The sequence below is a fragment of the Curcuma longa genome, chromosome 11 (genome assembly GCF_044706935.1).
Source record: "Curcuma longa cultivar G26 ecotype Majalengka, Jawa Barat chromosome 11, ITB_CL_G26_1.1, whole genome shotgun sequence".
NCBI lineage: Eukaryota > Viridiplantae > Streptophyta > Magnoliopsida > Zingiberales > Zingiberaceae > Curcuma > Curcuma longa.
Genome location: NC_133871.1, coordinates 11749598 through 11762915, shown reverse-complemented (window position 1 = coordinate 11762915; position 13318 = coordinate 11749598). Strand labels below are relative to the sequence as shown.

The 13318-nt window shown below is 35.9% G+C and overlaps 1 protein-coding gene across 1 annotated transcript; it reads right to left on the bottom strand.

Annotated features, from left to right (window-relative positions):
• Positions 1-317: 317 nt before the first annotated feature.
• LOC141840821 (aconitate hydratase, cytoplasmic-like) lies at positions 318-11780 on the bottom strand. The gene is made up of 20 exons (XM_074728896.1): positions 11528-11780; positions 11334-11438; positions 11093-11253; positions 9471-9563; positions 8451-8636; positions 8155-8316; positions 5707-5851; positions 5488-5630; positions 5348-5404; positions 5191-5270; positions 5049-5124; positions 4576-4761; positions 3598-3665; positions 3387-3505; positions 3190-3311; positions 1903-2001; positions 1333-1812; positions 1104-1202; positions 757-999; positions 318-678 (listed from the first exon to the last, which is right to left on the bottom strand). Exons 1-20 carry the CDS (start codon positions 11766-11768, stop codon positions 604-606), a joined length of 2940 nt encoding a protein of 979 aa, XP_074584997.1. The 5' UTR covers positions 11769-11780; the 3' UTR covers positions 318-603.
• Positions 11781-13318: the final 1538 nt, after the last annotated feature.

The following is a 13318-nucleotide window of genomic DNA, read 5'->3' as shown; positions in this document are numbered from 1 at the left end:
GCGGAAGAAAACATAAAAGGACAAATTTTACATCCCTAAACAACAACAAAACTACAACAATAAAACATTTTGTATTAATCTTTGTATTAATCTCTTAGAGTTACACAACGGTTCTGTTATATATTGCATAATTTACACGCATCATGAACTTGAGAGAATATCCTTAGCAAATTAAACATTTAGTAAACATAAAAATATTTAAAATCTTAAATCTTTAAAGACAAATACCCTAAAATTAATAAACATTATTTCAATAGCAAATTAAAACTATAAGGGCAAGATGAGTAGATGACAATTCAAAAACTCCAAGGGCAGTAAAGAGGTAAAATAAACTTCTTATTTCTATTAAGCCCAGAGAGATAAGTACCAAATAACATAGATTTGTCGAGCCATATGGGGGAAAAAAAAGTAAACCCTCGTCATTATCAACTATCACATAAATATGAATTCGAGCGCCGATCTCGCTCACGAGTTCGCATTCGTAGTGCCCCTTTTATTATTGGGCAGCGTGGATGAAAACCCCAAGATCAATCTTACAAAACTAAACGCCTTCGTAAAGTAAAAGCTCTGCAGTAATGACTTCTTACGTGCACAAGAACGAAACTATTTCTTGGTGTTGATCAAGCTCCTAATGACGTAATGAAGGATTCCGCCATGGTCATAGTATGCCAGTTCCACCTGCATCAAACGCACCTTAGTTACTATAACCAAACTGTAGGCCGTAAAGATACATTGGTGCAACAGTTACTTATATACCTCAGTGTCGAAGCGAACAGTGCATGTGAAAGACTTGCCATTGTCAGTAGTTACAGTGACATCTTGGCCTGGTTTAATGTCGCTCACATTGCTTGGGAGGTGAATAGTGTAACGTTCGTGGCCTGTCAAACCAAGGATCTCTGCGTCCTCCCCAGGCTTGAAACACAAGGGCACAATTCCCATGCCAACAAGGTTGCTACGGTGAATTCTCTCAAAGCTCTTCGCTATTACTGCTTTAACGCCCTGCAATTGTGCCAATGGTTAGACGATACTTGCAATCAGGAGCGATCCTCACCCTACAATAAGTTCTTCAATTTGATAGTAACGAGAAAGAGGAAAATACATACTTGAAGCATGGGGCCCTTTGCAGCCCAATCGCGAGAACTTCCACTACCATATTCCTCACCCGCCAATACTATAGTATCATGGCCTTGACTTTTGTATCTCTGCAGACAGTGCAAGAGTGATGTGTATCAGTCAAATGGAACCAAGCATTTGAACAAAACAAAGGACCATAATGCAGGTTTATGCAGTATCAAGTAAACTATTTATGGCTAGAAATCCCAACTAGCTTACCACGGCAGCATCAAAAACAGAAAGTTTCTCCCCTGTGGGAATGTGAATAGTTTTGGGACCGACTTCTCCTTTCAAGAGTTTGTTAACAAGACGAATATTTGCAAATGTTCCCCTTGTCATCACTTCATCATTGCCACGCCGACTCCCATACGAATTAAAGTCTTTTGGATCAACACCATGCTCCATCAAGTACATGGCAGCAGGACTATCCTTGGGAATGGCTCCAGCAGGTGAAATGTGATCTGTTGTGATACTGTCACCAAAGTTTAGCAAGCAGTAGGCATCTTTCACAGGGTGTGGCCCAGGAGGAGACATCCTCATGTCTTTGAAGTAAGGAGGTTCATGAATGTATGTTGATGTAGGATCCCAGGCGTACTCTGTACTTGAAGGAACAGAAAGCTGATTCCACATGGGATTGCCTTTGGTTATAGCCTCATAGGTACTCTTAAACATGTTTGGCAACACGCTGGATTGTACAACCTTAAGAAACAGAAGGTACAAAAGTGAGATTTAACCAAGCCTCAAGGATGAAGTTCTTTGTAGGAAAAATGGGAGCAGGGTTAAATATACCTCTGCTATCTCTTCAGTAGTAGGCCAAATATCTTTGAAGTAGACCTTCTTTCCGTCCTTTGAGGTCCCTATAGGTTCTTTTTCAAAGTCAATATCAACCTGCAAAATGATTATCGTTAGGCAAACAAATGGGAAGTGTTAAAATCCTCTCCCTAACAGTTCTTTTTCTTTCTTTTTCCATTTTTTGAGGTCTCTTTTTCTCTCTACATACTCTCCTGCTCTCACTCTTAATACTTCTCTTCCTCTACCTTGCTAGCCGCCAAGCAACACACCATGCGTGTCATTCGCCAGTCTCTCCTCTCTGCAGCTCTTCTCTCTCCCTCAGTCTCTCTCTGTCTCTCCTCTCTGCAGCTCTTCTCTCTCCCTCGGTCTCTCTCTTTGTCTCTCCTCTCTGCAGCTGTTTCTCTTCCTCTACCTCTACCTTGCTGCCACCAAGCAACACACCATGCATGTCATTCACTAGTCTCTCCTCTCTGCAGCTCTTCTCTGTCCCTCAGTCGCTAGTCTCTCCAATGCTAACATCTAATTCATCTTGCGTGTCACTTGGCAGACAACATAATAAATTCACTTGTGCCGATCCACAGCTCGACGCTTTAATCCATGATACAAACAGATCATCTTAATGTTGGTTTGTCTCTCTCACCTCCTGAAATACCATTGTTATAATTTCTTTTCTAATTATCTATTATTTCAGGTCATTAAAGAATATCAGTTTCCATTTTTTTCTCCGCCAATATTTTTCTTTTCCAAAAGTCAGAGTCACACTTTCATTGTCTTTCTTCCCTCTGTTAGAATAAAATGCTCCAAAATCACCATTTCTCTTAGCATATCTCCTATCAAAATGCATGTTGGAACCCTAGTTCTCACTTTTGGTTGCAACATTTTTATCTATTTCTGCTGTGGCAAAGCTTTGCAAACTTCAGAATCTTGTGATACCTTCAGAATGAGAGGCATCAAATAAGCACTTCTTCTGAAAGTAAAATAAACTCATTTTTGGAGGATCAGATCAGCTCATCAACTTCAATCTAAAAATTAATGTCCTCAATGCCTCTGAATCGTTGCAACTTAGAAATCTTGATCATGTATTTTTTTTATTTACAGAATTATTTTTGATATAACAAGATAATTTATAATTGAACAATGTTTTCTATTTGCTGAAGTGTGTGTGACTGCTTTATTATTTCTTACTATGTTCAGAAAATGCTAAATAATAGAAATCACAGAAGCAGCTCAACTTTGTTTTCTACTTTCCCATAAATGAAACATAAACTAGCATAGCATATGTACCGTGCCAGCAAGAGCATAAGCTACGACAAGTGGAGGTGATGCTAGATAATTGGCTCTGGTCAAAGGATGCACACGACCCTCAAAGTTTCTATTTCCGGACAATACAGCAGCTGCAACTATGTCTGGAAGTGCAAACCAATTTCAGAATTCATTTCTGTAGAGAAAAAGTAGTGGATTATAGGAATGAGAAATATCACCATTCTCTGCTATTGCAGCAGAAACAGACGCATCAAGATCACCAGAATTCCCAATGCAAGTGGTGCACCCATACCCGACTATATTGAAACCAAGTTGGTTTAAATACTTTTGAAGACCACTGAAACAAACATTCCAGTGTCAAATTTTAAAAAATCAGAAGTTAGAAGTTACAATCACTAAGGGTATTGCTGCTATCATTATTCAAGCTACCTTTTCTCCAAGTATTTGGTTACTACTCCAGAACCAGGAGCAAGGCTCGTCTTAATCCATGGTTTGACCTGATAAATTATGAAAGAAAATCAAAATTCAGTAAACCATTGGCATGCATTATAAAATACGTCCTGAACTTCATCATGGAAAATCAAATTTATCCAACTCAATAATGAACAATTTTTACCACAGAAACTAATGTGTGGATAAAATGCATATAGTTTTAAGAAGTCACTAGGAACAAACTTGTTACCTCTGTAAGCACAAGGATATAAAAATAGGAGAAAGTATAAGACTGTGAGATGCAAATGACGATAGAAAAAAAAAAAGTCAATGGAGAAAACAATGATTATAAATTCTAGTTAAATCAGATACAATATCCAATCAGTAGTTGGAAACATGTCTTCAATTATTTGATTAAAGATATAGGAGCATTTACTATCCGCAAACCTACAAAAGATATCAATTGGAAATACAAGTACATCAACTGAAATCTAAATTCTAGAAAATATCAATCAAGGTTACAATAAATTTATGTTAATTGCAAATTTTCAAGGATGGTGGATGCCAATGATTGAGAAGATCCATGTGATCGACAAACATGCTTTAATAAACACGGGTTGAGGATGATGGATGTATAATGCCATGTTCTTTGTTCAACAATATAAGGAAGGTATGCCTGGTCGATTAAAATGAATAATAAAGCATATACAAGGAAAGATACTTTAAAAGTATTCTCTTTTACAAGTCAAAAAGGAAAACAAGAAGTCATAGCATGCTGTTGAGAAGATGTTAAAGATTATAAATGTGTCAGAATATCCAAGTAATCATATTTTCAAACCAATAATATTTATTTGAATATCTTATTTTGTACTTTGCAAACATTCATTTATGAGAAAAACAATGATCAAAATTTGAGAGAGAAAAATTGGAAATGTGCATTATTAGGAAGCATCAAAATGGAATATAGTAGCCAACCTCCAGGCCTAGCTCACAAGCTTTCTTTGCAACCAAAGCCGCACCTAGCATTACACTTGGATTTGATGTGTTTGTGCAACTGGTAATCGCAGCAATGACAACATCACCATGCTTTATCTGGGCAGCGCTACCATGGAAAGAGAATTCTGCAATTTTATTTTGCGATTCTTTTGGCACACCAAAACCCTACAAAAACACATGGTACACCAATATAGTAAAAGCACATTGCACCCAAAATGTATTTTCTATGCATAAATGCATTTAGTTGCCAAAAGTAGTATGTTCCCTGCTGGATTGTAAAGTCCAGAATGACAATGGAATAATTAAGTATAAAGCTCATAGCCTTTTATCTAATGTTGCTTCAAAAAGGGTATATAGAAGTGCTTGCAGCTGTAATACTGATGACTAACAAGCAAATAAGAGGTATTATGTACATCAATGGTATTCATAAAAATTAGCAATATCTTGAGTACCTTGAATCCAACTTTGTTATCCAAACAAGACCGCCAGTCTGCTTTCATTTCTTTCAAAGGAACTCGATCATGAGGCCTGCACATTAGTATGTTCAGTAACACTACAGCTAGAATACTTCAATTTGTGTCCAGGGTCTCTTACCTTTTAGGTCCTGATACACATGGTTCAACATGTTCAAGATTCAATTCCAAATAAGATGAATACACTCTATCAATTTGAGGCTGGAAATGAGCTACGAGTCAGAACAATTATCAACAAAACTATTATTAAGTAAAACACTGAATCGGGAGCAAGTTACCTGGCTATAGTCAACAAACATCTTATTAGCCCGTAAGTAGGACTCTATCATGGCAACCTAAAATTTGAAATAATATTATTGAACATAGAAGCATTTTGAAAAGTCCTCAGAACAGAAACTGGAAAGTAACAGGAAATTACAGTGGCATCGCTCCGCCCAGTCAATTTCAGATATTGCAGTGTGACATGATCAACTGGGAAGAAACCCATAGTCGCTCCATACTCAGGGGACATATTTGCAATCGTGGCTCGATCCGCCAAAGAAAGTTCACTCATGCCTTCTCCTGCATTAAGAAAAAAAGAATTTTCAGCAATAGGAAAGGAGGATGAATGATACAAATAACCCATAAGTCCACTTACCATAAAACTCAACAAACTTCCCAACAACCCCATGCTTCCTTAGCATTTGGGTCACAGTCAAAACCAAGTCTGTAGCTGTCACACCATTACTCAATTTCCCTGTGAGCTTGAAACCGACAACTCTAGGAAGCACCATACTCATTGGCTGCAAAGATTATTACATTATGATTTTTTTTTTTTTTTTTTGCATGTTATGCATGTATAACTAAGTCATCAAGCAAAGTATGTTTTGATGCTGAAATTTAGCCTTTGAGCCTTTGACTGGAATGATACAGTTTTAGTACTATATTGTATTGTGTTAGTACAATTTTAGCACTTATTTAATTAAATTATTAATGTTAGCATCAAGGTTTAAAATATCGAGCCGTGTCGGAGTTTCGGTCCTGGACCGGAACGATACAGTTTCGGTACCGTATCGTACCGTGCCGGTATAGTTTCGGTATTTTTAAAATATAAAATATATTAATTAAAATAAAAAATTTAATCTAAATATTTAAAAATAAAAAATAAAATTTTTTGATAATTTTATAGGTTTTAATAGGGCCTAATAAAATTTTTTGATAATTTTATAGGTTTTAATAGGGCCTATTTAAATTATCCCGAATTATAATTTTGAATTATAATTTTGAACTATAGCTAGGAGTTGATTATTAAAATCTAATTAACACCTAAGTTTAAAAAAAAAAAAACTCGCGATCGCGCGATCGCGGCACGCGGACGCGGACGCTCGGACTGTCGCGGGGCCCCGGCGGCATCGCCGGCTCCGGGCGACGCCTCCGGCGGCGTCGCCGGCCCCGGGCGGCGCCTCCGGCGGCGTCGCCGGCCCCGGGCGGCGCCTCCGGCGGCGTCGCCGAGGCCTCGCGACGCCTCAGGAACGTCGCCGAGGCTGGGCGACGCAGCCGGAGGTTCCGCCCGGAGCCGGCGACGCCGCCGGAGATGCCGCCCGGCCGGAATTCATGTGCCGGCGCTGTGCCGGTGCCGGTGCCGCGTCGGAACGAGATTTTTCGTGCGTATCGGGCGATACGGCACGAAATTTCAAACCTTGGTTAGCATAATTAACTTTCCTTAAAATAAGTTGTAACTTTTAATCAATTGTTTTATTGTAATCAATTATTTACATAATAATTATAATAGTTTACTTGTAATTATAATTATGATTTATTAACAACTACAAGTAAAAATTACTATAAGATGTAAGTAAATAATTACACTTTTAATTACTATTTAATAGTAAATTATCCTAAACTTAATTACTATTTACTATATTGTACCTATATTTTTCCCAATAGTAATTAATAGAAATAATTTATAATTTATAACAAAAAAATTAAGCTATATATATATATATATATAAAGTAACACTAATATGCATGTGTTATATTCTTAAATAATCTAGTCGTTCATTGCAAGATCACGATCACCTAACCTTCACCGCCCCACCTTTATCAAATCAATTTTAGAGGCTTGTGAAATCCCTCTCAACCTTTGACCATCATCTCCTTTGCCAAGGTGAACTTCAGTGACTCACCACCCCCTTCACCACCAATTGAACTTGAGGCACACTTATGTTTAAGTTTCTTCCTCTCTCTTCATGACCTGGCGCCGCTTTGGTATTCAAAAAAGATTTGGTCGAGGAGTTTCGTGGTGTCGAGTGTTCCGTATGCCGGTCAACTGGCAAAATGAAACATTTTGCCTATGCCAACTGACACAGAACAAAACCTTAAACCATGTATTGTATACAAAAAGCTATAATTCTCACTTCTCAGAGCAAAAATAGCAACCACTCAAGATAAACATCACTTGAGTATAGATTATACATCATTCAAATAAATCACCAATGCATCTCTGATCAAAGTCCTTTAGATTACATCTCATTTGTCTTTTCTTCTACAATCAAGTGGCATATCATAGAAAATATCATTGAAATATATATTCATTAAACAATATAACAGTAAAAAAACATATAAAACCCCCAGAAATAAGCAAAGAACTACACATGATTACTTTATTCCAATTTCAACTGTGAACAGAAATCCATTGAACCGTGTACTTACAGCAATTTTATTAGTCCTGCATTTGTGTGTTTTGTGATGTCACAATATAAAGCCTATGTGTTTAGTTGATCGCAATAGAAATGGATTGCATTCTGCAATCTCAGGACATAATTATATATTTAAACACCACTAAGGAAATATGGAAAGCATGGTACTCATTCCAAATGTCCACAACACCTATCTGATCAAATACAGAAATTTACAAATTCACTTTGAAACAGTTTATTGCAAGTAAAAAAGAAAAACTCATTCATAGAAAAAGCTTCAAATCATCTATCCAAAATTAAAATAAGGAAATGGAGATTCTTGTGAACCAAGAAATTTCCAGATCAACAAAAAAATGCAAGCAGATGATAATCTAGATATTTTCACATTGTCAATCAACTAAACTTACCTGGCCAAGCATTACAGCTTCTGCCTCTATTCCACCAACACCCCAGCCAGCGACACCTAATCCATCTATCATTGTTGTGTGAGAATCAGTGCCAACAACACTGTCTGGGTAAAGAATTCCTCCAGTATTGAAGACAACTCGACCTAGATACTCTAAGTTCACCTGCAGAAGAAATTTTCAAAACCAAAAATTAAAAAAGAAAGGAGAGGGAGAGAGATTGGAATAAGGACAACTAAGCAACACATTCCAAATACCAAGTTAACATCACTTTTTCATGGTAAAAATTATCCAATTACCTGATGCACAATGCCAGACCCAGGTGGAACAACAAGCATGTTTTGGAATGCATGGGAACCCCATTTAAGAAAACCAAACCTTTCCTTATTGCGTTGGAATTCAAATTCCATGTTTGCCTGCACTGCATTCTCTGATCGTGCCACATCAACTTGCACAGAGTGGTCAATAACAAGATCCACTGGAACCTACGTGATAGATTGCAAGTATACTAAGTGTTTTGTAGATCAAGTAAAAAAAATCTAAAAGAGAGAATAAATTGCTATCTTCCAGTGGTAGCATGTTTCATTCATCTACATCTTTTCTTACTTCATATAATTTCATACCCCAACAGTGAATGCTAGTGATCCAAAATTCAGACAAACAAAAAAATTTTCTCATCAATTATTCATCCTACCAATTCAATGGATAGACAGACAGAAAAAGTGTGTGATTGTATGGGTCTATGAGTAGCTATGAAAATGCAGCATACTCCTGTATCATCACTTACAGAATAAGTTTTCTAACTAAAAGAATAAAGGTTTACTAGGAGTCAGAGTCCATGTTTTGATTCTTTCTAGGAGTTGATGAACTTCACCCAAAAAAATAAAATATAACACGATAAAAATAAATGTACTGACTTCTCAAATAAAACCATGGCTATATTACAGATACGATTTACTGGTCCTAAACTACAATACCACCTTTTCTTGCCTATATGCAATGTCTTCATTAATTCAAACATCAATCTTTAAAAAGAAAAAAAAACACAGCTCATAATTCAAGTGGTTTCCTGTGTCAATATATTCAACCAGTCGACAAAAAAAACTACATAAATGTCTCAATTGATAAAAATATATTACATATTTTAGCTTCTTGAGAAAAGAACAACCACTGGATGCTCAAAATACAAAAATGAAGAACCATTGCTTTTTAAGTCATTTTGGAAATGAAAAAAAAAACAACAGCATTCATGACACAAAAAGAAAAGTAGTTGATCAGACAAGTGAGGAATAGTGCAAGTAACATTTTAAAGGACTTACTAACGGGTTGATTTTATTTGGATCACTTCCTAGTTTTTTCATAGCATCTCTCATGCAAGCAAGGTCAACCACAGCTGGAACTCCAGTAAAATCCTGTAGTAAACAAATTGAAGATCCAGGAGGTTATAACTTATGGACACAGAAAAACATGTTAACGAAATCATGTTACTTTGAATAATGCCACAAACCACATTAAAAATGAGCAAAAATTCCTAAACTGAAATGCTTGCAGTAAATTTTCCCTATCTCAATGACTACCTACATGGTAAAGGAAGATATTTACTCCTGACTCCCGAACATGGAGAATATGAAGCAAGATTGCAAAAGTTACCCCTACTATCTATGCAACTTTAGATTACATACTACCAATGATACTTGAAAAGTTGTAACAGTAAAATACTGAACCAGGAAATTTGAGAGCTTGTGGACTACGAACAAAGATTTTTGTTATCATGTCAAATATCTCTTGCATAGTGTATCATTGCCCATCTCATAAAGAATCTCTTGCATAGTGGCCAAAAGTGTAATATGAACTCAAAAACAAAGGCATAGGGTAGTCTAGAAAGTCCAAGAAATACAACTAGAGTTCATTTCCGAGATTAGGTACTTTGAATTTGGTAGTTTTGGGCCAAAACTGGTATGTGAATTTAAATAGACATAAATTGGAAAACAAAACCATAGAACGACATTAGAGGATTCAAGGAACACAAACAAGGTTTACATTTAAAACTTGGGTAGAAATTAAACATGGACTTAACTTGGCCAAAATTGAAGGAAAAAAAAGGAATAGAACACAATAGAGGGCATCATTTGTAAAATTTAGACATTTTGGTTACTATGTAACAGTTTTGGACAAAAATACTATTAGACCTAAATTGGAAAGCATAGGTATAGAATGAGACTTTAGAGAGTGGAAGGAACATATTTGAAACTTGGGCAATTTAGGTACATGCAGCATTTTTTATTGAAAGTGCAACATAAACCTTATCAAAATTGGAAAGAAAAAAAAACATACATAACTACAGAGGATCTAGGAGAACACGACAGAATGGAACAAGGTATTCATTTGTGAAATTTAGACAACTTAAGTCCATGTAATAATTTTGGCCAAAACTATTATATAAATCTAAGTTGGTTTGAATTAGAAAACAAAGATAGAGGATGATTCTAAAGGGTTCAAGGATCACAAGTTATGAAATTTAGCAGTGTTTTGACCAAAAGTGTTGCGTAGCCTTATAAGACTCAAACAAAAAAACTAATACTATATGAGGAATCCAGAAGGTTTAGGAAATGCAAATGAGGTTAATTTAGGCAATATTAGGTTTGTATCACAGTTGTGTCAATCATCCTAACTTCCTAAGCTCGTCTAAATTGAAAAATAAAGTCATAAAATAGTCTAGAAGTTCAAGGAACAAATCAGGGTTTGTTTGTAAGATTTGGGAAATTTAAATTCATGTAGCAGGTTTGGCTGACACTGCTACTGCTATATCAATCTAAATTGGTTAAAATTAGAAAACAAAATCATAGGGCAACTTTATAGGTCTAGAAAACACAACAAAGTTTGGAAAAATTTACGGGGTCACAATAGTTTACAAAAACTAAGCAAGGAGGCGAGAACATACCTGGAGGAGAACACGAGCAGGTTTGAAGGGGATCTCAACTTGCTTGTGCGATGTGTTCTCCCAGTCCAAGATCTTTTCTACGTCCTTTGCAGTTACCTGGAACTCGTCGCAATTCCGAATCGCGGATTCCAAAAGAATCCTTATTGAGTACGGCAGCCTATCTAAACCACCACGACAGCTTAACCAAATCAATACAATAGCATTAACTCCAGAAGAATGAGAGTCCCACCGGCAGCCTTACCGATCCGGGCATCAGTGAGCGCCGGCAAGCTGTAGTACTTCCCAAACTCCCCACCTCCCGCCTTCGGCAACGTCGCCAAGATGCTTTCGTACGAATTCCTCGTCGCTACAAATCCCAATTAGAACAAATAACTCCAAATCCGATTGGGAAAACGAGCAAAGGGCAAAGAAGCGAAAGCGTAGGAGAAAGAATACCCATGGTGGCGAACCGGCTCTCAAATCGATCGGAGACTGCTGCAGAGGAGCGGACAAGCGCTCGGTGGCTGATCGTCGACCGCGGGTCGGCGAGGTGGCGCGCAGGCGGCGGGGAGGAAGCAGTGCGCGAGGGACGCGGAGGGGGCGACGATGGGGAGAACGAGGGTAAACAACGAACTGACATAGAAAGCGAGCAGGAGGAGATGCGCGATGAAGAGCGTGCGAGGAGCACCCCCGCCATTGGTGGACCTTTCGCGAAGGTGATGGAAGACGGTGAATCCGAAAGAGCTACAGAGCTGAGCACGACGAGGGCGGTGGGTTTTATAGTGCGAGGAGCACGGAGATGAGGCGGAGTCGCGGTCTCGTCTGGGTCAACTTACCGCAGTCGCTCTCGACTCCGGTAAGCCTAATCAAATCAACAGAGGAAATCTAGCTTTTTAATTTACCTCAGAAAATGTTAATACACCCATTATACTTTAACAACTAATTAATAATTATTATAATAATTAATTAATTAATTAACTGCTACCCGTTTTCAATTAAGTGAGATTATAGCAGTCGATTTAATTGGCTGCTAAACTTTATAGCAGTCAAAATAAATATTCAATTAAATATTATGTAGCAGTCAAATAAGCGGCTGCTAAAATTTATTTGATATAAAAATATCAAAATAATTATAGTTGCGGATCATTGTTTGCTAGCAAATTAAATAAGCAAGAGGAGTCGGTGTAGAAATTGGATTTCGATTCTTCCTTTTAATATTCTTGAAGAGAAAGGAAATATATATTTAAAAAATCATTTAAAGAGCGTTTTTTTATTTTAATTTGTTATTAAAAAGATTATTTTTTCCAATTAAATTCATCATTCTAGTAAATAGTTAGCTCTCTAGTGGCCAATCAAAATAATACTAATAAAGCAGCCACCTAATTAATCTGATGCGTACAGTTGGTAAATTCATATAACAGTTTTAAAATATTGTATTGGTTATCAATTTTTAACAAATATATAATAAAAAATTACAATTTATTTTAATATAGAAATAAGAATTATAAATTAAGAAAAAATAAAATATAAATATAAATTACTATATATTTACAACAATAGATCTAAAAGTTTATATATACTTAAAGATGCATCCAAAATTGCATAATAATTAAAGAATGCATTTTTTTTTAATTTACCAAATGAGACATCTACTTTTATAAGCTTCTCAAAATGTTCTCCTCCTCGATCAATTTTTATCCAGCAAATGCAGTCAACTAATTCGGTTAATTAATGGTTATCAAATACTTTAATAATATTATTTGATTATATATATGTTATTCGAGTTGATTAATAATTATTAAATATTTTTAATAAAAATATTTGATAATCAATACTCAATTACGAGATCAAATGTTAATTACTTTAAAAAAATAAAGATTATAAACAAACAAAATATATAAAAACAATTAAAATAGATATTTTATTAATAAAAATTGATTACAATATCACATTTTTTTACTTTAATCTAATATAAACAATTCGATACAATATTCAACCTTTTTTCATCTTTACAAAAAAGATTTTTTTTTCAATACAATAGTCAACTTGAGTTTTAACTATCATGTCGGAGGTACATATATAATTCCCGCTATCCCCATTTGATAATAGTATAAAATTAAGAATCAATCGAGATTTATAAACAACTCTATGTATACAAGTTGAAATCAATTATACTATTAAAAAATATCATAAAATTGAAAGTCATTAAAAGCAATGAATTATTAAATGGATATATAAATTAAATTT